Raw genomic sequence first — 27514 nt, 5'->3', positions numbered from 1 at the left:
GTACTGTCTCCTTCCCTGTCATGAATTTTTTTTTTCCTGAAAGCTCCCTAAATTAGAAACACAGACACCCAGAGTTACAAAGGCAGTTCATACCACTCCCTCTTTTCTGTGCAATAAATGCTCTCCACAGGCTTATCAAGTCCCAAGCCTGTGACTCGTCAATAAATATACTTTACGTGTCATTGACTCTGAATCGGAATCTCAAGGGGAAGTCAATTCCATTTTATGCTTTTCTAATTGTTAGAGAGGGCGCTTTATATCAGGACAAATTATCTTTCTATAACCTCCATTCAGTGTGATGGATACAATTGAAGGGAAGAAATGAACCAATCACTGTAATGGTTAGTAAGCTGTGTTTCCCCCTTCAAAATATACAAAACCTGCTTAAGGTCTAAAAAATAATGAATACGGTATTAATTTATCTCTTACTCTTTGAAAAGAAAATGTATTTTTTTTAATAATTACTGATGCTTTTCAAACAATGTTTAACTGTCTTTTACTGAAAAACAAAACAAAAACAAAAACAAACACCAAGCCATGTAGCAGGATATTTGTCTTTTTGTGTTTACTAGACCAAGAGGCAAACTTTCCAGAGTGTGAGGAGCCCAAAGTAAACCAGGAGTCTAAAGACCTGGCATGTGTCATTCATCGGCTGTGTGAGCTTCAATCAGATTAATTATTCTGAGCTTCAGTTTTCTCTTTGTATACTGGAGAGATGATGGAAGCCAACTTGTGATGAATGAATTAAACAAATTCTGGAAATGTTTCAAGCACACTGAATGGCACATGGGTATCCCAAAAACTGTTTTTTAAGCTACTACTAGAATTTCAAAATAATATAAACCAAATATATTTATATGAATCCCATATTGCTAATGCAAGTTAATGTATGCCATGATGAACTGACCCATGATTTTGGAATGCTAAATTTGTATTCCCTGATGAAAATTTGCTATCAGCTCTCCTGCATGACTGCGTAGGAACAAACCTCACACATTATTTTAATGGAAACAAATTTATATTGGATATCCCTTCCTTCCATAGATATGAATAATTTTGTGTTTGGATAAATTTGTAATTGGAAAATATCTGTATCATTTTTTAAAACTGTTCTCTGCAAACAAAGTCATTACATAGAATTTGTTGTAATTGTTTAGCATAAATTGATCTTTGGCTTTAATAATAAAATCTTTACTTCACACTAAACAAATAACATTGACAACAAAACCTGAATGAGTCTTTTTTCTAATAACTGTACCATAGCAAACTATTTTTTCTGTAAATGCATATTTTGAAGTCTAAAGATTTAAAGTTCTATCTTATTTTCAAAATCCATTGTTCAATGTTTCAGGCAAGATGCTACAAAATTTCTGTATGAATAATAGACTATATTTTTCAAAAGTAACAACCTAATCTCAATAGCTATCACCTATCTGGTGAACACCCAGTGTCAGATGAGTTAAACATCTTCTGTAATAGTAACTTCTTATGCTAACATTTATTGAGCACCACCTATCTGCAGCCTGTCACTAGAATTTACAAAAGAAGAAAAGGAAGGAGGATTATGTTTCAAGCAATTTAGAATCTTCATTTAGGTGCTATACATTCCAAAGGCAATTAGGACTAGATGCTTAAGTTTTTAAAGCATATTATACTTACTAACTTATGATGTTTTTTTGCTAAGTGTACTGTTTAATAACATAAAAACGATACAATAATACTTAAATAGTTCAATGTATGTTTTGAGAAGGAAATAATTTCTTCTGTTGCATATAGCCAAAACTTGTGCCATGTATGGTGTACAACATATCTTCATTAATGCATACTGATACAAATTTCTTGAATGAGTATATGCAAAAACTGGCTAGATTGTAGCTTTGTAGACACAGCCTTTAAGCCACACCATTACCTCTTGCCATAATTTAACTGTGAAGTTATAAATAGCGCCAACGGGTATTTTCAACTGAAGATGAATAGCCATTAGAAATGTAAATACAGTAGAGTGTTACATTAGTGTGCATATAAGGTACTTTAATTGCATAGGTAATTAACACTTCCGTTGTTCTTCTCATTATCATTTTGTTCCAGTTGAAATGCTTGTTAGCAACCTACGCTGTTGAAGAACAGATAGCGTGTCATTACAACAGTTGACACAAGGCAGCCTTCAAGGATGTGACACTAATTAAATTAGAACTTCAAATTACAAATAGACTTCTTATAACTAATGATGAATGACCATCTTTACGAAACAACATTTACTTCTTTATTCAAGAGTCACAAGTCCTGCTTTTAATATGTTGTATTAAATCACAAAGAAATCCATTAACAAAGCTCTTATGTCTGTCTTTCCAAAGGGAGAGAATATTAACATTTTGAGGCTTTTCTGCAGACTAAGGGAATTTTCTTCTCTCTCTAATCACAATGACAAATGATTATGAATTTCTATCATCAGCATAACAAGGAATGTCACCCTTCTCAAGTGGCTAGGTTATGATACAGTCTTTAGCAGCCAGAGTAATATTCTAGAAGTCTGGAAATCAGTATTCTCTTCTAGCTAGAGACAGTGTTTGGTGTATAGAGAGTGCTCAATAAATAGTACCGATATACTATTATATACTTAGTTATCCTTGGAAAAATAGTTTTGTCAACCACAAGTACACTCTATCAACTGCAATTAAACAGAGACTAGGTACATAGGGAAGCTGATAGGATGTTCAGACAAGACTTCATGAGAGCACACCACTTTGATATAGTTAAAATGTTCAGATATTCCAGGTAAATTCCTTAGGAATTAACCCACCCAACAGTGTTGAAAGAGATAGGTCTACAAAACAGAATGTTAATAATTCTCAAAAAAGAAATACAGACTAGATTATTATATATATATATATATATATATATATATATATATATTTAGCACATATACAGACTAGATTATATATATATATACAGTTAGCACATATTTTCCATTTTAAAAGTTTACTTTAGAACCACTTGGGTGGCTCAGTCTGTTAAGCTTCTGACTCTTGATTTCAACTCAGGGCATGATACTGGGGTCGTGGGATCAAGCTCTCACTTGGAGCACTGCACTGAGTTCTGCTCATCAAGCTCTGCTCTTAGCTGGGAATCTACTCAAGATTCTCTCTCCCTCTCCTTTTGTCCCTCCCTCCATGCTCTCTCTCTCTCTCTGAAATAAATAAATGAATCTTAAAAAGGATAATAAAAAATTAAAAGCTTAAGTTATAATTAGAAAACTAAGATATAATTTTGCTTGGTAAGGACAGAATATTAATATTATGTACTGAATAGTTTTAATGGCTCTTGTTGTAAAATTAAGAAACTACTGTGATATTTTTCAGTCAGTAGAGTCCAGTTCATACCTTCACTGTGAACATTTGATAGGTATGGGGCCAGCTTTGAGCAGTCTGTATAATCTCTTTTTGCTACACTGTAACAAGTGAGTTTACCTAGTACTGCAGCAATGTTACTCACTGAGAAACAAAAGGCCTAACATAACATCAGGATAGGAAAAAAAAAAAAGTTCACCTAAACATACAAATATTTTCCTGTGAGTATATAAGCATGATTAAAAAGAGAAAGAGAAGTACTTAAATTGAACTGAAGAATATGTGATAGCCTTTGGAGTTTTATAGATTCTAAGAGGCATTGCTATACTGCATTAGTATATAACCACAGTAAGCTTATTTAAATTATTGTAGGGGACGGAAAGTGTAAGTAAGAGAGAAGTTTTGTTTTTACTTCTTCTTAAATGTGACAATTCTATTATTCAAAATCGTGCTACTAATACAAGTTATTTTAAATCTCTGTTCTGATTGTTCACTACAACTTTCTGTGATGAAGAAAATATTCTGTATTTCTACTAATATATTAGCTACCAAACTATATTTGGCTACTGATCATTTGAAATATGACTATTCAGACTGAAAAAACAATTTTTTTTTTTGAAAATCTAAATCTTTTATTTCACTCTAATCAATTTTAATTTAAATATCCACATGCGGCTAGTAGCTATCATATTGGACTGCTTAGGTCCAAAGCTTCCATCTACACTGTTGGGAGTAAATGTCATGGACTCCAGAGGGTTCTTGATCTACTAGTGATACCAGTATGGACAGATCATTGCTCCTTGCATACCCATTTTACAGATTCCCTGAAAAACCGTTTCCCATTTGATAACATATACTTTTGCAGACAAATGGCAAACAGCTTGGTTACTAACTTTGACTTCTTATATGTTTGTCCCTTGGTTGGAATTCCCATTTTTAAATTATCACTTACTGTCAGTTATTTATAAACATAAGCAATTTCACCAATTAGCGTATGGGTATATGTTTTATGGAGCCATTTCTCACACAGTAAAATTATCCTCCTCTTTTAGTAGGATCTAACTATCGGCCAGAGTAGTAAATCGATTATATACTAAATAATGACTAACTGAATTCATTTGTTAATATTTAATGATTGTTAAATATTTTCCATCCTGTGCTAGTCACTAGTGATCCAAAATGATGAAGCATTGCACCTACCCTTGAGGAACTTACAATCCTTAAATGCCATTGCACTGTAAATAAGCCAATTCATTTTCCAAAGCAGGCTTACTTAATATGAGGCCCCTGGGGAACTATCTACAATAAATATGAGTTTCCCAGAAGGCAGAAAGTATTTATTGTACAATATCCTTCCTTTGGACATATTAGTCACGAGCACCATTGTTAATTTATTAGATGCTATTTGGAGTTGGCAGAAATCCTATATATATTCATAATAAAGTGAACTATTTTTTTCTCTTTGAGACAAAGATATTATTGCTACTCTTCTATTTATAAGCATTTAAAGATTTGTGTTCAAGCAAATCATGAGTAAGTTCAGCTCATTTTTATACTACTACCAATAATGTGCAGAATAACCTTAAAGATTTAAAAATTGACTTGCAAATTAAGTTGAACATAATTACAAGCTTCGTGACTTTAAAATTTCAGGGTCCTATCTGTCCAGTTTTTAATAATGCTGGTAAAATATTTTCTCATAGGCTAAATTTGTTCTCAATAGAGATACTCTAGATATCAATCTATATATCCATCTCTATATTTCTATAAGAAATAATATTTTCTTTTAAATCAAGTAGTTTTATTAAGTTTCAAGCATGCTGGATTATTTTGATGAAAAAAGAACAGAGGTTAACATAGAAATATTAATGAAAAACCAAGTACCTAAAACTTGAGGGATTCCCCCATTTAGTTTAAGGTGACTCGAGTATTAGACTATCAGCCTTGTTGTGCCAAATACAAATAAACTATTTATCTTCTCCTTGGGGAGAATCTAGAAATATTCTCTTGTCTCCATTTTTCATTACCTTAGAAGGATGTTGATTCCTATAGAATATTTGAAGAAAAAAAATCCCCAAATTAGTGTTTTGTTATGTAAAGATATAGAATATTTTGAACTCCCCAACTAGGCGGCTCTACTGTTTGACTAGTCTAATTAAATCTTACATTTTTCGGGGTATTTGGATATTAAAAGGTGTTTCACATCTGTTATTACATTTATCTTCACAGATTAGGCTGTGAAGTTAGGCTGTGAAGTTAGACCGGTGCCTGTTTCCACTCCCACTTTGTCAACATTTAACAGATGGTAGAATGAAACATAGGTTGTTTAAATGACTTTCTTAGAGTCGTATAGTTGGAGAGTGCCAGAGCGAAGCCTTGGCATCTGACTGCAGGTCTGTAGCTGTTTCTACCAGGCCATAAGCCAGAGAATATGTAAGTTTCAGGTATGCCAAAATTTGTTTTAAATTATAACTTTGTAAGTCACTCTGTACAATGCATATTTCTTTTAGATCTTTGTCATGACCCATCAAGAGTACATCCCATATGATTGAGAATTGCAGTACATAGCTTCATTTGTGTAGAGGAGCTTACCAATAATTTCAAGGCTACCTTTGCAGAAAATCTTTTTAAGTTACTAGGACTACAACTTCAACAATAACAAGGAGTTGTAACTTCTTTAATTTAATGTGCATGGGTTGCTAAATTCAAAGTCTAAAATTACTTAATTATATATTAGCACTTTAAATATAAGCCAGGATCAATCACATATGTTGACTGCACCCTGGAAGCTGTTTACAGGTCATTGCATTTTTTCCCCATGCAGTATATATTCTGATTTCACCTCTTATGCACTCAGAATTCATGAAAGTAATGTTATTGAACTTTAACTCTCTCTAGATTCTTATATCATGGAACTCAGGGAGTCATTTTGTAATATTCATATTATTGGGTTACACCATATCTCTTTGCTTTCGAACTTGAATTTATCTGTGCATTCCAAATAAAAATAAAATGTATAAACCATAAAATTTATGAACTTCCCACAATTCACCAATAGTAAAAAAAAAAAAAAAAAAAAAAATGAAAGTTCCTTAAATGAGGAGGGGATATTTTCTATGGAAAAAAAAAAAAAAAGAATTAAGTAAATTATAGTCATTATTAACCAATTTTGTGAGATGCCATTATACTTAGAAGATATATTCAGAAACATCTTTTTGCTGTTTTTTGAAAATGAGTCTGACTTAGAATGAACGGTTAACTTGTTTTATATAAGTGTATAGTCTGCAAAAAATAGGGGGAAATGGCAAAGAGAAAGGCAAACAGTGTTAAAAACAAACAAACTCAAAACAAGAAGAATACATGAAAAAATAGAGGCTCTCAGAATCCTGTTGTTGGAAGGAACTATAGTGATCATCTCATTTATCACTAAAACCAATAGAGGGACTGTCTAAAGTCCATCCTTAAGGATGGGAGCCCTCTGCTTGAATTGATTTAGAAACAGTAAGTTCATTTTTTTCCTTTAGGTATTTGCCTATGTTCTTTTCCCCCATGAGATGATTTTGTTATATAAGTAAGATCTAGGGGATCCCTGGGTGGCTCAGTGGTTTAGTGCCTGCCTTCAGCCCAGGGCATGGTCCTGGAGTCTCAGGATCCAGTCCCATATTGGGCTCCCTGCATGGAGCCTGTTTCTCTCCCCTCTGCTTGTGTCTCTGCTTCTCTCTCGTGTGTGTGTGTGTGTATCTCATGAATAAATAAATAAAATCTTAAAAAAAAAAAAAAGATCTAGTCTTATGTGGACCAAAAACTGCCTTTTTAAAAAAAAATTTTAGAGGAACCGCTGGCCTAATTCGTTCCTAATTGTTCCTAATTTGTCCTCTATTGTAAATCGTTTTTATAATAATAATCTTCATGACAATACTTTCTTTCTCTTGTTTTTCTTCTTCAACCAAATCTTTCCCAATTTTTCAACTACTGATTTAGAATTCTATTTCCCAGACACTACTCATTTTAAGATTTTTTCCTATGGAATGAAAAATATTTTTTGACTTTTTAAACATGGTACCTAGTACTCTACAGATGTTCTGAAGAAAAGATAGCTTTATCTTTCTTAGTAATACAAAAAACTATATATATATATATAATCTCCAAATGATGAGTGCTAAGCCATCATTCTCTGGAACCTAAAAACAGAAAAGATTGATGGTTGCCAGAGGTGTGGTTAAGGTTAGGGGAAATGGGTGAAAGCAGTCAAAAGACACAAACTTGTAGTTTGTAATATAGGATTAGGATAGATATTAAGGAAAGGAAGAAGTTCTACTCTGTCAACATAGTTTTATAGGCAGTATATCATTGTGGATAGTAGTGTGCTCCTTAAATTCAAAGCCTGAGTTTGAATCCTGATTCTACAAAATGATAGGTATGACTTTGGGCAAGATATTTAACTTCTGGCTCTCTGCTTTCTGATTTATAAAATGGGAATAAGTGTACCAAATAAGATTGATCAGAAGCCTAAGTCAGTGAATTCTCAAGGGCTTTTAGAACACTACCTGATATGTGGGAAACATTTAGTAACATTAGCTCTATCATTTTCAAGGGAAAACATTTCTTCTAAATTAAACAATATAGTCTCTTCTATAGTTTCTCAGCCTAGTGGAGAGACATGAAGCCATGGAAAGAGACATTTCTGAAATGGAATTTATGATTCCTTTGTTCAGGGCATGAGGAAATAGAGCCTAAATACAATAGATTGATGGTGATAATTTGCCTATTTAAGCCAAGGCCAACTTTGTAGAAGCTGTAACTGAATTGTAGGAATATTTGCAACCAAAACATACAGTAGAGTTCCTACTCAAAAGCAGACATCATGCAGAAAATGTTGTGAAGGTCATTAACCACATACCTGTGAGATCTCCACTTACGAGTGGCTTGGAGAGGTTTCTCTCCACCATGCTCTCCTTGGAATGACTAAAGAGATAAGGGCCGTCGTGCTGTACTGTAAATGCCAGCCAGGAGGCAGCCCTTTTGCAGGATAGGATGTGAAGATTAGAGACACGATTGGAGCTCATATTGAGGGACTGAATCTTCGGTGAAAAAATATTTTCCAACAGGTTCATTGATGCCATAATAGATAGTGAAGAACATAAAGGGATGCCATTGTGAAAAGCTATTTTACCAGGTAGGAAACTTGCAAGAAGATTTATATTTCAAAATGACAGTGACCTAAAACTCACATCAAGAAATGTCTTAAAGAAAAAAGGTACAGAATTGTAGCCTACGGAGCTATATTACTCAGAAGAACCTTACCCAACAAAATGAGGTATTTGGGATTTTAAAGGTCTGAGTACTTTTATTCCTCAGTAGAACTTTGTATGCAGAACAAGTTGTTAAAGTGTTACATATGAGGACATTAATTTCAGACTAACAAACCTCCCTATTGAAAGAAGGAATTGCATGTTATTTCACTATTCCTTTTCAGCAATTTAAAACCATTTAATGGCTGTGCTTATTAGGATCATAAATTATGCCCTTAGTTTTTGGCACTTTATGGCTATCTTAGCATCAAATACTAATGCTATACAAGTATGTTTGGGTCTAAAATATACAACTTTTTCTTTTTTTATGTTTTGAACCAAAACATTCAAGCATTTAGAGATGCTAAAATTTAGCATTTTGAGAAGTCACAATATTTAGATAGTAACATAATCTTTGGGTATTTCTGCATTTTGTCATACTACTGTGTTATTAGTACTAGTAGACTGTGTTAGGTTATTTTCACCTTTAGAAACACTTATCAAGAGATTCAGAATGAATTTACCTCCCAAATATTAATTTTGAATTTGATTATCTTCACAAATGTTAAATTTAAGTGAAATACTTTAAAGGTAGAATATTTGTAATTACACATTGCCAATTTAAAAACAAACACAACAAGCTTTAACTTTTTCTTTCTTTCTTCAGTGTTTTACAGCTTGCATTTTGTTTAGCAGATTTGTGTAGAACTCAGGCCTAGTAGATACTCAATTCTTTAAGCATTTTTATAGCAGTTCAGTATTAGCGGGAAAATAAGAAGCGTGACCAAACAGGAATCATCCTACAGGATTTATTCTTCTGTCATCTACTTTTTCCTGGACCCTGCCCCCTGTTCTTACTTCATACTAATACATAAGTAAAAGAAACCCCTGTATCTCCTCAATTAGTTGTTCTAGGTCATTTTATAGCTTTAAACTAGGACACCAAGTAAATTCAGACTAGTTCTAACAACTTAATTAAAAATTAAAGAAAGTATTGCTGTTAAATACAGTGGTAGCCATGCAAGCAATTGCAGGTAGCTGAGTAGAGAAGGTAGTTGATCTAAATAAAGTCAAAATGCCATAGGTAATCTATTTCCTAGAGACCTAAACTAGCCACTTAATTTTACCAGAAGTACATTTTGAGAAATTAAAGGAGAAAATGGAGATAGGATGCAGAAGGAAAATAAACAGGGGGAAATTATGCGTGTGTGCATTGATTTATTCATATTCATGCATAGGAGTTTTTGAATAAAATGGAGTTGGTCTTCTGCCTAGTATTTCTCAGGTCTCAAGCTCTGCGCCATAGCTGATAAGGCTGTTCATCCTTAAATTGATATATGTAGTAAATTGAGAAGTAACCAATACGATTTTAACCAATCTGTCAACCTGAAATCATATGATCAGTTCTCCTTTGTACTTTCACACTATCAATTCTCAGTTTCTAAAAACAAATAATAGAAAACATGGACTTTTTTGCATAATTTATCACATTTTATATCTGGTATTCATTTATGTCTTCCTTCTTTCTCTTTTTTCTTTCATTCCTTCTTTTCTTCTTCTCTTTCTTTCTTTCTTCTTCTGTTCTTTCTTTCTTTCTTTTCTTCTTTTTTCTTTCTTTCTATTCTTCTTCCTCTCCCCCTCCTCCTCCTACTCTTCCCTCCTCCTCCTCCTTTTTCTTTTTCTTATTTGTCACCTATGGAATCCTTAGGTAATGTCTAAAAGATTTTAAGATTTTTTTTTTTTAGGATACAAATACATATACTGTCCCAAAGACTAATCATTCATAAGAATTTGTGGTGGATTAGAATGTGTCAATGTATCAATATTAATAAAAAGCTTAAAATTGTGTGCTGCTGCCCTGTCTTGGTGATATTTGTTTAATTTGTGGTACAATAAAAATAGATGCCCCATTAGTTTAGAGTCCATTTCAGCGAACATGTTTCCAATTTTTTTTTAAGATTTTATTTATTCTTGAGAGACAGAGAGAGAGAGACAGAGACAGAGACACAGGCAGAGGGAGAAGCAGGCTCCATGCAGGGAGCCTGATGTGGGACTCGATCCCTGGACCCAGGATCATGACCTGAGCCTAAGGCAGGTGCTCAACTGCCGAGCCACCCAGGCATCCCAGGACACCGGGTTTTAAATCCATTTTTTTTGGAGATGTTAGTGCATTGCTACTCAGAGTGTAGTCTGTGTAGTGGAGTACAGGAACCACCTGGGAGCTTGGAGAAATGCACAAAAATCCATTCCAGCCAAGATCTACTGAATCAAAATTTGCAATTTAAGATCCCTACATGATTCATATGCACATTAAAGTTTGGAAAACATTGTCTTAGGATATATAGTATGTCTCTGAATGTGTCATTGACAAATGTTCAGTATGAAATGTGGAAAGATGTTCGTGAGAGACATAACTCATGAAAATCTGATCAGAATAGTGAAATGGTGAAATATGTTGAATAACATCAAAGAAGATGGAATCCTTCATACACTTCAGCATAAAATATGAAAATATTTACATCCTAGGGTAATTGCATGTTTTTTTATGTAAAGAAGCTTTGAGATGTCTCTTATTTTTAAATAAAATACTCTAATAAAACAACTTTATATAAAGGAGGCATCTTTAATGAAATTCCACAGATTACTCTTTCTTCCCAAATACTGTACTATTTTACCTTAATTGTGGTCATTAATCAACTTCATCAGATAATACCATAATGAGAACATAGGTGGAGCCAAAAAGAAAATAAAAGCTACAGTAAAGGATTTGTATATTTCTCTGTACTGACAGATATAATAAATAGTTGCTTTTAGCAAAGTAGCATCTTCTACTTTACAAAATTTGTCTGTGTGTGCGCACGCACGCAAGTCTGCAAAGATCAATCTTCAATGAGGTTTCAATCAGATTCTGTGTAGTAAAGGTATGGAAATAATAAATGGCTTATTTAGAATTCATTTATAAAATATATGTTAAACTTTTAAATGGAGAAAATGTGCTTTGGAGATTTTTCATTTGTTTATACCTATTCAAAGTTTTACAGAAAAGACCACCTTCAAAAGCCATGTTATAAATTTAGGACTTGATAAAAACTGGGTCACCTCTCTTACCCAGTTCCTGGTTTTCCATTCTGTACACTTCTGTTGATCTTTGCTTTTTGTCTTCTTTCCTGTTTCAGGTCCTGTTGACCATTTTTCTGTTCATTACCATGGGTATGGAAGGGTCAGAGAGGGCAGATGAAACAAAAATAAATCAATAGTTTTCTTTGCAAATATATCTGACAAAAAAAGATTTGGCAGGGGGGTGAGACTTACTGAAATTTTGCTATAACAGTATTTACCATAGAGCAAAATTCAGTGTAAAGTTGATCACATTTGAAGTCCCTTAAGCAAATAGAGTGATGGAGTGAAAGTGACTACCTTGGGTATTTGGTTGATATATGAATGCCATTTATTTTTATTTTTAATAATTCTCAACATGGACGACTAGAAAATTCCTTTTGTTATTCTTTTGTTTTCTTCTTGAGCCAAAGACATTTCAGAAGGGTATTGTGATTTTATAAGTCATTTGAATTGTCCATAAGTGTAAGATATCCAATAAAGGTATCACTAGTTCACTAATTATCACACCATTCAGATAGCAGTTAGTGGGTGAGTTGCATTAACACTGTTAGTTATATTGCAGTCCTTGTGTCAGTGTGTGTTTCAACTTCAACCTCATTGTTTTCTGTATCCTTCCCTTTACTCATCATAATTTTCTATATCTAATATTCTATGAAAGAATAAGGAATTTTATAAGGAATTGCCTTATAAAATTTTGAGAAATGTGGCTATTGCCAGTAGATGATTTTCATGAGGAGAGAGAAACTTCTTTTGCTGATTCACTATTTACCAAATACTGTTTATTTAGCAGTTGTTTAATTGATCACATAAATTGGAGACATTCAGCTTTGTTTAAAACAGGAGAGCCACGGTGCTATTTAATGAACTGAAGCAGTTATGTAAGCACACTCAAAGGCCCTAGAGTCATTCCTCACAGAGTTCCCCAGGGAGAAGATGGCTGAGTGTTTAGTATTGGCACATTGAACCCAAGCTCAACCCTGGCTAAGGCTCTGTCTTTTTAAAGATGCAATTGAATTGTAAGTGGTATCAGTCCTTCCTTTTAGGGATCTGTAGTGTCTTGAAGATACTGACTTGCTTTGCATCAGTTCTAGCATGAAGAGGATATATGGGTGGCTGATGTGAAGAGGTAAAATCTGGGGCTGAGACACAGAAAGGCAGATAATTGTACCAGATGGCATTTGAACCTGTGATGTTGGCATCCTTCATGCTGGGCTCCATTGTGCCAAGCTAGCCAGGCACAGAAGCTGTGCAGGTGTCAGAAGCAGCAGGACTTTACCAGGACTTACATGTCAGTGGCTACCCTGCTTAATCTAGAGAATGCTCCATAAAGTGGGAATAAGCGCATGGGCAAAGACTGATTAAATGGTCAAAGGAAGGGTTTTGTGTTAAGGGTAAGTTGGTTGATCACTCGAAGGAGCTTACCTTAGTACCACATAACATTGGAGACCTGTTTGTATTTACTGTGGATGATCTAACATTATAGTGCATAAATTATTTTGTCATTAAGGCAAAGCTCGTGGGGACTGTCTTCATAGTTAGAATTTGCTGGAAATAGGCAATACAAATTCTTCTAAACATGGCTAATATTTAGCTGGTATGCATGGCACAACTGTACCGATTGATGAGCACTTCTATTTTGATTCTGAACAACTGCTACCCAGTGCCCTCCTGAAACCTCTCAAGGAACCCCAAGGTCCTTCAGTCAAAAGTGGACAAAGAAGCCATCCTAGTAAAATTCAGGAGACTGTCATGTCTCCTCTCTGCCATTCCCTCTTCCTATCTCTCTCCCCTGGTCAAACAGACTGGATACCTGGAACTGGTGAGGGCTCAACAGCCAAGAAGTCATAGAATGTACACAGATAGCGAAGTTTCTTTCTTAGGGCTACTTGTAGAAGCTATAGCCAGTCCAGTGAATTTCATCTGTTTTTAAATACTGAAGAATCACCCCTGATTATAAGAGCAGTTTAAATAATGGCATAGCATGGCTTCACAGCCTTGACTTCTAACAAAATTTTCTTACCTTTCCCTCAAGATCCTTATGTAATCTATTTCACAGAGAGAGTGAATCAGACAAATACCTACATGGCTGCATTGCCATATTTGTTTCCTTGTTACAGGAGGTTGAGATTGTAGCACAATATAGCACAGTGGTAAAGAAACCAGTGTTCAAAGATATAAGAAGCCTGGATTCAAACAGTAGCATTACAATTCTGTGACCTTGAAGAAGGTATTTAACCTCTGCAATCTTCAATTTCCTCATCTATGTAAGAGCAATTATAATACCTAATTCATAATGTTCTTGTAAGGATTTAATAAGATAATGAACATTATATGCTTACCAGAGATCCTGGAACATAGGAAGTACTCAATAAACAGCAATTATCCTACTAATATAATGCTACTTTTACAGTGTACAATAAAGAACAGTTTGTTTTCATTAAAAGAGCACCTTGAAATTATGTTCACAGTTTACATTTTGAGTGGCATAAAAGTTAAATTTTGAAAAATATCTCATCAATAACATTTCACTTTTGGTCTGAAATATACAATCTATACATTCTACTAAGGGTTTGATATTGTTATGTTTAATAACATCTGTATCATTCTATGGCTTTTAAAATTGGATTCTTGAACATTCTGTATTCCTCTTAAGGATAAATTGGCTTCTATAAAAATTATTATGCCTTGCAACATGGTTCTTCCAGTGAAAGACATTTTACCTTATATTCTCTAACTGGTCCTTCTCACTATAAAATCCTTTGTATGCTAATCAGGACTCTCAAGCAATTGTTTATTTGTTTTTACATACAGCAAATAATCCCTTTTGAAATGTGATAGAGTGATTCAAGGCATATATTCGCTTTTTCTTTTCTCTTTCCTATTTTTCTCTTATCCATTCAGTCCAAGCAAATATCAAGGTTTTTATCCAAATGGAATAATGAATGAATAACTCCTATTAAACAACATTTATTTGAATAATTGTACCAGTGGGATCAGAAAATATCTTCTTACTCATGGTATATATATATATATATATATATATATATATATATATATATATACCAGAGTAAGTGTGTGTTGTGTGTGTGTGTGTGTGTGTATATCACCAGGAATCTGGGTTGTTTGACCAAAGGTCATGGAGCAGCACACTTCTCTCTAAATCAGAAAGATAGTTTTCTTTTTAGTCAGCATATATAATTTAATGTTGTCTTGAATGAAAACTAAAAAAAAAAAAAAAAAAAAAAAAAAAAAAAACTAAGACAAGAAAAACCCTAGTTCTTTAGCTTTTTGTAGAGTTGTTTTCATCTTAATTGTGGTGAAGAGATAATTGGATGAGGAATGATGTTTGTTATCTAGCAGATCTCAAAGTAGCTCGCTCTTTCTTCTTCTTCTTCTTCTAGATTCTTCTTCTTCTTCTTCTTCTTCTTGATTCTTCTTCTTCTTCTAGATTCTTCTTCTTCTCCCTTCTTCTTCTTCTTTCTTCTTCTTCTTTCTCCTTTTTCTTTCTTTCTTCTTCTTCTTCTTCTTCTTCTTCTTCTTCTTCTTCTTCTTCTTCTTCTTCTTCTTCTTCTTCTTGCTTTCTTATCTTCTTCCTCTCTCCTCCTCCTTCTCCTCCTCCTCTGGGTCCTTCTTCTGCTTCTTCTGCTTCTTTTGTGCTCCTCCTCATCCTCCTTCTTCTTCATTCTTTTTTTTTTAAGATTTTATTTATTTTTCATGAGAGACACACAGAAAGAAGCAGAGACACAGAAAGAGGAAGAAGCAGGCTCCTTGCAGGTGGGACTTGATCCCCTGACCCCAGGGTCACGCCCAGAGCAGAAGGCAGACGCTAAACCACTGAACCACCCAGGGATCCCCTTGCCTCTGATTTTTAAGCCATACTTGGGACATGTATCTAACCTTTTGTTATCTTAGCCTCTATGGGAAGAGACTGGAAAAATAATTATCTTTTTTTAGTATTCCTCAACAAAGCAAACTTTAGAGTAGCAATAGTAACACCTCTCTATGCAGGAATTTGGCTCAGAAACAATCTCTAACTTATTTGTGGAATCAAAAGGGAGTGACTCTTAGCTGTCCTGACTTGTGAATGAGCCAGCTGGCTGCTTCCACTCATTGTCCCTTTATTGTGATGTGTGGAACTATATGGTCTTTGCTTGGTTTTTCCTATCCGTTAATCTTTTTAACATGCTTCTTACCATGGAGTCATCTCTGCCTCAAACAAGTAGGACTTTCCATGCTGCCCTAAACTTCAGAACTGTAATCAGTTAGCCATCACTGGATTACTATAGGTAAAGTAACCCTGGAAAACAAGAGCAAAAAGCTTTAGCTTTAGCTTTAGGTTTAGAGATGAAACACTTATTTTCTGTTTTGTATCTGAGAAGAGAGATACTCCCAAATGGAATATTTTATCTTCTGCTTTCTTAGTTGTTTTATCTGCAATTGGGTAAATCTTTTTCCACCCAGAAGTTTTTAAGATATGACTAGAATATGCATTTTACTTCTTGAGGAATCAGTAGGATTTCTGCAAACTTGAAGAAAGAAAGCATCTTCTTTCTGATTCATTGAGTATATATGTACTCTTCCTTTACAAAGAGAGATAAGGGCCAACTTTACAAGTAAACAAAATTGTCAGCAAGAAGTGTAATATGAGTATCAATCAGTGAAGTGCCCCTTTCTCTAAAACAAAATACCTTGTCATTTTTTACATATTCTAATCTTTGGAGTTAATCTATTGTTTCTGTAAGAATCTTGTTTGAATGCAAATGCATTACCTGTAAGATATAGCACTTAGGATATCAAGATAGCTAACAAAGAACAGGGCTCTAAGAAATTAAAGAAGAAAGAAGAAACAAACAAACAAAAAAAAGAAGAAACAAACATAAAAATGTTATTTTAACTGAGGGTCGAGGGAGGGGGAAAGGAATTTGTAGACCTTTTTGAAAGAGAAAGTGGTAGGGGTGGAAGAGGTGATTCGGTAATCAGGAACATGTGAAGAATATATGCAGGGAGAGAAATAAACATTTAAAACACCTAAATGGCCCTGATTTTTTAAAGCCATCTAAGCTGAGTTCCCTCCATTAGCATGGGGTTTAATGAATAGCATTGCTGCAATGACAATCCCTTGTAAAGCAATGCTTTCATTTATTTTATTTATTTGCTGGTAAATGGAAGGTTGGAAAACAAGACAGTCCATTGGTCAGATAAAATTTTTATTTCCAAAGTTTGTAATTAATGGCAACAATTCTGTAGCTATTTCCTTACGTACTTTTCATTTGCCAATTTTGGCTATATTCTAAATGTTTACAGATTCAATGCAGGGGAATATTATGACTTAACCTACTTCCATTGGATTCAGGTGCAGATAGTGAGTTAAACTGATAAAAAGGACTTGACAGGTATATTCTAAAGTTAGCGGACCACACACAGAGAAAGAGAGAGATATTTTAACACAACTGTTTTTCCAGATGTGATCCAGAAAGTTTTCAGTATGAATCTTACCTAACCATCCATATATTCGTAATCATAATAGCAGACACAGTGGTGACTTTGGTGATAGCAGAATTGTTAATATGGCATAGTTTTCCTTAGGTGACCAGGCAAGCTTTTCGCATATTAAATACAGAAATAAAACTGTTCATGTTAGATGCGAGGAATTTTCCTACACTGAGACTTCCAAAGAGTAAGGACTAAAAACAAAGACTTTTTAAACCTTGAAACAACTTATCAAAGCTGCAAAATCTCCTTCCCCAGGGCCCTTAAAAATAGGACAGATGTCAGAGCTGGCTTAAGGGTAGTGCAGCTGGACAAAATCAATCACCTTTACATCTTTTCCTGTTCTTGATTTTTCACAGCATTCATTTGAAATATGTAAACACACAAGCCATTACTGGAACCTATATTACACAGAATTATTTAATTTGAGTGAGTTACTATTAGATTGAGTGCACATGTATATTTAGGAGTTCTTGTTCATTCCTGTATCCTCAAGTATAGTCCTATAGATTAATGATATCAATTAATATTGTTTTATTTAAAAGTTGAAACTCATAAATCCAATTTTAATTTTCCTTGAAATACTATAAATTTCTTTTATTTCTTCCATTTAAATTATCAGTTTGTCAGTTGAAGTAGCTTACATGCAAAAGTAAATTATACTTGAATATAACAGAATTTTATGAAATACACAGTTCTAGGAAAGTTCTACTATTTCTGTAAAGGTATTATTTGATCCAGTGTTATGTTTATATTAAATATATATGTATGTATTATATATATATTATTAAATGTATTTACATGATGTACTAATTTTCCCAAATAATATGGAGAAAATAATGTAGTCCACATACTTTATAGTTTTCACAAGTGGCTGTAACTATTTTGATTTCTCAGCTGTGAGAATTACAACAGCTATTATAATGCAGTGTTTCCATATGCTTAATTGCATAGGAATTCCCCTTAAAAGATGATAGTTTGTAATATTTCCAAGAAATTGGATCTTTGTCGAAAAAGATTCTTTAAAAAAATTTTTTTTAAAAACATGGAATAAAAAAAAAAAAGAATAAAAATAAAAACATGGAATAGAACAGATTAAGCATTTGCAGGCAGGTTAATAGCATTCCAGAATCTTAATATATTACTTAAAGTGACACTAAAAATTTGTTTTTAAATAATTCTAGGAAAGCTATTTTGAAGGTAGTTTTCACAAATTCTTAGAAATCATGAGCTCTTCAGTTAATAAATAGGAACTTTCCACAAGATTCAATATTTAAAAGCTAAATATTGTAAGATATCTTACCAATAGAAATAGTCCTATATTAATTTGTATATATATGTGTATGTGTGCATATGTATACGTGTGTGTGCATGCGTATATTTTTTAATCAGTACTAGGTTTTTAGAAGTTGAGTTTCCAACAGTTCTTCACAATATAATCAAATCTCAGTCTTCTAAGTAAATAGGTATAATTACATAAAATCCAAAAGTGGATATTTTTTTAATTTTTGAATTTCAAAGACATCTTATGTTTTTCGTGATGACTTTATATAACTATTTTTTACTTGATTCTTATATCAACTAGCAATCGATATGTTCTTGTATTGACATTTTATTGTATCTTGTAAAGTGGGAATAAAAAAGTAAATAAAGGTTTCATACCTCATGAAATCTATGTGAAACTGCATATATTAACATAGTTCATAGACTATACACAGAAACTATATTGTAAAAAAAGCTATATTGTAAAAAAAATGTGATATAAACAACATCTGCATGAATTCATAGAAAATGTGGGATCAGTGGCACCCCCCACAGACACAATCCTCTTGGTTTATAAAGCATATCCCCAAACCATATTCATTAGTTATGAGGATCATGTGAGGTAGACACTATTATTATCCCCAAGTTTCAAATGTAAAAGAGGAATATCACTGAATTAGCATTTTACTCAAGTTGAGATAATAAACAGCAAATAAAAACTCTAAATCAAGGGTGTGATATCTCTAAACTTAATAACTTCTCCATTATGTGATGTTATTTTTCACAAAGAAAACTTGATGGAATAGCCAGTTTGGACTTGAAGGATTTTGCTGGGTGAAAAGAGAAGGCTTATTTTCCAGATGATATTGCATACAGAAAATTCCAGAAGTGGGGACATTTTGGATTAATTTAGGGAGGTGAATGTTGACTCTAAATAGAGTTTACTATGAGTACTGAAAATAACTTGTAAATAATGTTAACTAAGTTTCAGTTAGATAATGAAATCAGGCCAGAGTTTGGTTTTGTTGTGGGCAGCAACTGAGAATGGTTATGATTTTGAGAGCAGTTGTTGGGTGAAAGTGATATTTATACCTATTCTGAGAATCTTTTAATGGAGGTGACTTTTAGCATACAAAAGAAAGTAGAAATTAGCCAGGAGTTAAAATGAACTGAACATTCATTCAACAATTGTACATTGAGCCAGGCAGTGTACTACACGTTTGTGTTTTTCAGGCAGAGACAGAGGAAAGTTTATCAAAAAGCATATATGAAACGCAGCCAAGCGTGTTCATGGAATAGCATAAATAACAACAACAATAATAGTGTGATTAGAGTATAAAAGTCATGGGAAATAATGGCAGAAAGTGTGTCTTAGGAATTTTGGTCAGCTTTCAAAGTATCTTGTTTGCCTCTGGCTTCACTGTTAGTGGGACCATGGGGACCTTGAAGAAAACCAACTCAGCAGTGTTGGGAGCAGTGGCTGGAGTTAGAAGGGAGTAGGAATACAGGGGGTACAGTCTCTATTTTGAAGATATTTAACAGCTAAAAAAGTAGTAAAGAAAGGATAACATTTGTAGGAAAGTTCAATCAGCAAAGTGACTTTTTTTTCTTGAATACAGGCTAAGAAAATTGTATGAAATTATACGTAGAGGATTTAGAACCACTGGAAAGACAGAAATGGGAAATACAACCAAGTGGCAAATCTTAATAGGAAAAAACCCAGAAAGTGGGATGTGATAGAGCGAAAGATGGAAAGGTTAACTTTGGGGAGGGGATCGATGCTGGTCCTGCTGAGATATGATGGTATAGTGACAAGTGCAGATATTTGATTGTATCTGCTGTTATAGAAGAAAACTCTATTCTTCTCCAGAATGTGCTATCACAATTATCATTAGCCAGAAAAGACATTTGATCAGACTTAATATCTTTTAAACTACTCTTTTTTTTTTTACTGAACAGAGTAAGATGTTTATATATAAAAATAATCTAAACATTCAAAAACATCCAGATGAGTCACATTGCCCTTGCATTATCCTAGAAAGCTTGTTTGTAAAATGAGGTTCTGTTTAAAAATGAAGCGTAGTGCAGCTAATTGGGCAAGGCTTATAAAAAATTTAAAAATATAAGTTCTATTTGCCTGTGTTTATATGTTTTAAATCCTTCTAATGATAGAGTTTCTCTTTCTTATAATTAATTACTATATTTTAAATTCTGCTATCTTGTTCAGGTCACCTAAAATTAGTTCTGAGGCACTGGAAATGTTCTGACTATGCATAACTGAAAACTGAAGTGATAATCTAAGACTACCATGCTTATTTAAATGTTGAAGTGCATGTGTACTATTCTGCAATTCTTCATGTGCTTCCCTGTCATCCCAGTCCTGTTCTCAGATCCCCCAAATCCTAATAATTTAGTAACTAAAGAGGTAATGCCTGGGTTTTCGTGAGATGAATCATTTAATGCAACACTGACATATTCTTAGGAATTCACGTAGTCTCTATTATCACATTCTTTCCCTTGTCACACAGATCAGTGGGTGGAAGTGGTGGCCGGTTGAGGGAGCCTCACGGGATATACACACCTTTAATTCACAAACGATAATTGGGAATCAAGGGTGGGTTATTCCTCAAAGCAACAGTACACTAAATACTCATACTCCCTGGTTTCTGGGATAATTTTAGTTAAGGCAGACATTGTTATTCTTTAAAGTGCCCCATATTCTAGAAAGACAACAACAAAATATTAGAGTTAGCAGAGTTTTCCTGCTGAAATACCCCAGCATTGATCAAAGAGGGTTGAAATACTGATTGTCTCAGTTTTGAGGTTGATTCCCAGGGCCCGGGACAACCTCTACAAATAATTTCTGCTATTCTGTGTAATTTGCAAATATTGTCATGGTTTTAATGAGCTTAGATACGACAATTTGGGAAGGACTGGTTAAGGTACAACCCATCAAATCATGTACCAGCTGTCTTACCAGTTACCCAGAAGTGCTGGAAGTCAAAAAAAGAGTATATTAAAGATGAGGAAGATGTACTTGCTAGTCACTAAAGAAATTACTTAACTCTTTTTTTAGTCCAAATTTCTTCTTTTCTTATATGTTACCAGTAAGAAGAATTTAATACTTTTGTATACTGCCTCTAAGAAATTCAAACATTTTTTTTTCTGTTTTCTCAAAATTTGTTTCTGAATACCAGTTGTGCATTTCACACCATCATTTTAACCCATTACCTGACAACCTTAAGAATGCACAAAACAAAACAAAACAAAACTTTTATTTGAACTAATACAAACAAAAACAAACAAAAACAAAAAAGAAAAATCTTTCTTTTAAAAAAAAACTACTGAGTCATCTTTGGTTTTAATAAAATTTCTGAAGTCTCCCAGGTTGGAAGTGTTTTATCTGTGGGCTATTTTTGGAATTTTTGCATAGAGATCTAAATATATTTGGCCTAAACACTACTTTGACATTCATACAAGGTTACATATTCTCAAATTTCTAAGAATCAGCCAATTAATTTTAAGAAAAACTGCATTGTGACTGTTGGTCATAAAAATGTACAGCATTTCAAACCTAATTTATATTTTTCAATTGTATTTTTAAAGTGAATTCATATTAATCTTATAAGATTTAATACTAGAAACTCTCAGTGAAAGGAGCTTCTCTTATTTTTATTCCTATAATTTGGATTTAAGTTTGTGTATTTGTACTTTAATTATATATTTGTGTGTGTATATATATTATATATATATGAAAATGTATATTTTAAAAATTATTGATACTCAATTTACAGAGACTACAATAAAATGAGTTGTGCATTTGAGGTGATGGGTATTTGACAATACTAATAGCCTTATATGTCAGTAATTGTATAAATACACAAAGAAAAGATACCAGAAAACCAATTAGTGTCAATACTTCATCTAGTGAAGCTACATCATAACAATTTATTACATTCCCTAAATATAAAAGGTTGAAAGCTGTTTTAGCATCAAACAAAATCACATATACTCATCACTCATTTTGAGAAGATATTTCAAAACATGTCTTTTGCTATTCCACAGCTTTTTTGAGGGGAGAGGGCTTGCAGTATAAAAGGAAGTTATGCAATACAAGTGTTTATGAAAAGGCAACTCACCTTATGGGAACATTCTTTACCTAACTATGATGATAGCAAACACTTTATTAGTGTTTGCTGGGAAAAATGAAAAAGCTTTTTATATAATCCCTACAACAACATGGCAAAGCTCAGAAAATGTACATAGATTGCTCAATTTATTGTATGTAAGTGTGGGACCAAGAATATGTTTTCAGAGTCTGTTAACAACTCCACTCTGATGCATTCATTTACACGATTAACACATGTGAATTCCTATTCCGAGCCCACATCTAACCAAAAAAGCTCACAAAACTCATTGCTTTGCTATCAATAACTTTTGACATTCACAACAAGCCTACAAGGTAAACTCTGTTGATAGTTTTATTTACACATGAGAAAATTAATGCTTAGTTGATTTAATAAATTAATGTCCCGTGGGTATTAACATAGCTGTGATTAAATACTAAGTGTGCCTGATTGTAGAATCTAGCCTCATGTAATAATCAGTGACAGATTAACATGCGATTGTAGTCATATGCCACGACAGCACTCTGGATTTAGGAGAGCTGGGCAAGATTAAGAATCATCACGTGGGGAATTTGGAGAGTGCCTATGGAAGAAGTCTAGCTAGGATATGGGAATTAGTAACCTGAAATTTAGATATAGCAATGTACAAATTAAATGTTTTTTTTTTTAAAGATTTTATTTATATTTATTCATGAGAGACTCAGAGAGAAAGTCAAAGATAGGCAGAGGGAGAAGCAGGCTCCCTGCAGGGAATCCAATGCAGTACTTGATCCAGGACCCTAGGATCATGCCCTGAGCCAAAGGCAGACGCTCAAATACTAAGGCCCCCCTTGCGTCCCCAATTTGGATGTTTGATGAGCTTTAAGAAAAGATGTGGTGTTCCAACCTAAGTATATCTTTAAAAACACAAAGATTGATCATGTAATGTACTATTAGCATCAGCAGGAGAACTCACTGAGTATGCTCTGTTCCTTATCGCCTCCCCACTCCTTAGTAAATTCTATTATAATTGCTCAGTAAAGATTTTTCAAACAAAAATAATCCGTCTATAAATAAGTACATAACTAGCTGTTCTTAATAAAGAACATATTAAAAAAGAAATAATTTTTAGACTGACACAACTTCACTTAAATTACACTAAAATCTTTTTGTTCATGTTACCTAATTCAGTTCTAATGAGAGCTCTGCCAAGGAGTTGTCATTCTCCATATTTCACAGTTGAGGAAATTGAGACATACAGGGTTTCACTACCTTGCCCACTAAATCTAAAGATAAGACGTAGATCAATGACTCAAACCAACCCTCAGATTTTAAACCTATGCTACTTAAAGGTTGAAAAGAATATTTGTGTTTTTAGTGTATTATTTGAAAAAATACAATTTTATGTCTTATGCAATTTTAAATATTAGGTTTTTAATCACAGGGGCTAATTTTGACGTCCCTGAGAGAGCTGCCCTCTGGTAGTGTTTCATATAGTTTGTTTTGTAAATTCAGGCTAGTAATTTCTTGAGCTAATGGTTTTACCATTAAAAACAAAACTAATTTATTTTTCCTTTTTTTTTTTTTTTTCAGGTCCTGAAGAGGTAGAAATCAAGTGCCCCTTGAATCACATTGCTTGCCTTGGTACCAACAAATGTGTTCATTTATCCCAACTGTGCAACGGTGTCATGGACTGCTCAGATGGGTATGATGAAGGACTGCATTGTCAGGGTGAGTCCGTTTGTGGAACAAGGCATCTGCACTATTAAATCTTTCATAGTTTAATGAAAGTTCAAAAAAGAACCTATAACCGGACTTTTCTTTCAACCATAATCATATCAGTTATTGAGACAGCAAGAATTTTACTGCCAGAAACACTTAATATGCATTTCAAACATATAACCATTGTGCTTTATTGAAAAATTCCATTAGAAAAAGAAATACATTTGGACTTTGACATTGGACTCTGAAACAATTACATATTTCATAGAAAATCAGACTTCTATGCAAAAGACGAATGAGAAGTCTTTGTCACAGGGATTAATACTATACAATGTCATAAGTTTATTTCTCTGAACCTTTGCTTAAGCCAAAGTTATTTGAAGTGAAACCTCTGCAACCAAATATTTTAGTATGATGTATTCACAGGAATTTTTTTCTTAATGTTACCGCCATGAAGTTGTACCTACTTTCTTATAATTTTCTTTCTTTTTAAAAAGTCAATACCTGTGTTCTACAGTGGTCATGGTTTTACTTATATATTAATAATGGGAGGAAGGAATAATTAAAGTCTCAAAGTTAACAAAAATGAATCAGAACTGGCACATTCTAATAAAACTGGTTGGAGAGAGGAAATAAATGTGAAACCAAAAAAAAATTAATATATTAAAAAAAAGTTGAGAATTAAGGTAAGGATCCAAATGTGGAAATAGAATCAAGGTACCAGTTAAGTAAATTTGACTCCAAGATGAAGCCTGGAAAGAAATCACTGGTTCAAAAGTTTTTCAGTGAAATTCCCACCAGCTGAGTATAACACAAAGGATATTTATTGAAGCTGAGGCACCTGTCCTTAATGTTGAGGGTCAGTAAGACAATAAGGAAGAGAAGGAAATACAGAAAACTGGAGATGCATATCTGGTCTCTGACCAGATTCATACAAACCAATTACTGCCATGTGCAAAAAGGTTGTAGGTTACCAAAAGTTCCAGTTTTTCAGGAGGATCTCCATATCTGTATGTGTTTACGTTATTTGAAGATGGCTACTCCTTTTTAAAACATTGCGTGGCCAGCAATGTACAGGCCACCCAAAACCTATCTGGAGTGTGTCAGGGCTTACTGGCTTCCAGTTTCCTAGGGGTGGGCTGAATGAAGTCAGTGGATTCAATACAGAGATGGAGAGATACCTTGGGAAAAGAGTAAATCTTAGAAAGGTAGTCCACGGTGGTAAGGCTGTTGAGAGACCATAGATCAACTGGGTCACTAGGTCCTTTTCTTCTTTCAGAAAGGAATTATTCTGGCTCTGTGGACATATTCAACTGAGAAGTTAAAGGTCTTCCTTCTTTGGCTGAGTTTCATTTCTTAGCTTGAATTCTGACAGGGTCACAGAAGGAGCCAGGAGACTCTCAGTTTTAGTTATGAACACATGCGTAATAATAATTAATAAGATATTTTTTTATTTAAAGGCCTTTTGACATGTATTATTTTTGTATAATTGGATGTTAAAAAGAATGGTATTAACAGAAAAGGTAAAGTGTGGAATTATAAAGTGATAGGAGTCAAAGAGTTTAATTTTCTTTTCAGAAATTAATTATGTTTTCTAGAGCCTAATTCTGTCCACTTCAATTATAATTCAGGCTTCTTATTACATTAAGGGGGAAAAAAGCCTTTGGATAGACATGTGTGACTAAGCTTCTAAAAGAGTGAAATCATCACATTGCCAAATACATCCTCAAAAATGGTTATACAAATTAGAATATCTCAAACATATTTCAGTGCTGTAGATCATATGAAAATATATCTGAGTTCTCTACTAAAATTTAGAGTTGTGATCTCTGATAGAGAAAAGAATATGTTAATAGTAAAACAGGGATTCATATAAGTACAAAGTATTGGAATAAAAATAAAGTGATATTAAATTTAATCATTGAAAAGCTTGGTGTATACTTCAGACTGAGATGCATTTGGAGTATATAATTTTTTATGCTTCAATCTCTTTTTCTCTTCTAATTCAGGTTTCTAATCGTTCCAACTTTCATATCTTTGTCACTAGTGACAAACTTTTTCTTTCATTTTTTTTTTAAGTAGGAGACTGCACAATTTTTAGCGTTTTAAATATTTCAAGATTTCACCAAATGAAGTGTTTTAAAATACCTAAGTAATTTATTATGACCTGAGGTGGGCTTAGAAATAACAAGAAGTATGTTTGGATCTATGCTTGTTATTCACCTATTTTATCTCTGCTTGCTATTTACCGTACTATAGGGTATATCTTCAACCTTTCTCCTGATTTTAAGTCATACCCAAAGAAAAATTGTTTTCTGATTAATTAATTAGGCACCAACCTGTCAAGTTTTTTTTTTCTTTTAGATTTTATTTATTTATTCATGAGAGACACACAGAGAGAGAGAGAGAGAGAGAGAGAGAGAGGCAGAGACACAGGCAGAGGGAGAAGCAGGCTCCATGCAGGGAGCCCGACATGGGACTGACTAGATCCTGGGACTCCAGGATCACACCCTGGGCTGAAGGCGGTGCTAAACCACTGAGCCACCACGGCCACCTGCCTGTCAAGTTTCTAAAGAACTTTCTCATTTATAGACATATAATAAAAAAAGAAACCAGATTAGTTCAAACATTGCATTGATTTTTAGAGATGCTTTTCTTTTGTAGAACAATTCCCCCCAAATCACTTTCTCTTTCTAAATCCATTTCTCTTTTTTGTTGCATTCTAAGCAATACTCCAATTTAAGTAATTATACATGAAGCCAATGACATGATTCAAAGATGGATCTGTCTTCTCTTTTTTTTTTTTTTCTAATAACAGATCCAAAGCACATTTGGTAGTATATTTGTATCCTTTATGAAAATTAATAAGGAGAAAAGTTTAACATTTTGGAGGTGATATTCTGGTCTTGGGGATGCTTTTGTATCAACTGAATTGTTTTCTGAATGTTCCCCAGAAAAAATCAATTTCTTCCTGGTGAGGGTAATGAAAAGATATCTATTATTAATGATTTTCTATAACACTGATATTTTAATCTCCATAATTTAGCTCCATTTGAAGAAAGAAAAATGGATTTTTGTATATAGGTGTACTTATATATAGGAATGTGCTTGTAAAACTTTTACAATGAGAATGTTCAAAATCACCATGTAATATTTTAGAAAACTTCATCTCTTC

General features: G+C 33.5%; 1 protein-coding gene across 1 annotated transcript in view; it reads left to right on the top strand.

The window, feature by feature from the left end:
* The window catches only part of LRP1B (LDL receptor related protein 1B), a 1959891-nt gene that overhangs the window by 619713 nt on the left and 1312664 nt on the right, over positions 1-27514 (top strand). The window contains exon 3 of the mRNA XM_038565111.1: positions 24211-24348. Within this exon, the coding sequence (XP_038421039.1) occupies positions 24211-24348 (138 nt within the window). The remainder of the gene's footprint in view (positions 1-24210; positions 24349-27514) is intronic.

Source organism: Canis lupus, chromosome 19 (genome assembly GCF_011100685.1).
Source record: "Canis lupus familiaris isolate Mischka breed German Shepherd chromosome 19, alternate assembly UU_Cfam_GSD_1.0, whole genome shotgun sequence".
Classification (NCBI taxonomy): Eukaryota; Metazoa; Chordata; class Mammalia; order Carnivora; family Canidae; genus Canis; species Canis lupus.
This window is presented reverse-complemented; position numbering and strand designations above follow the sequence as displayed.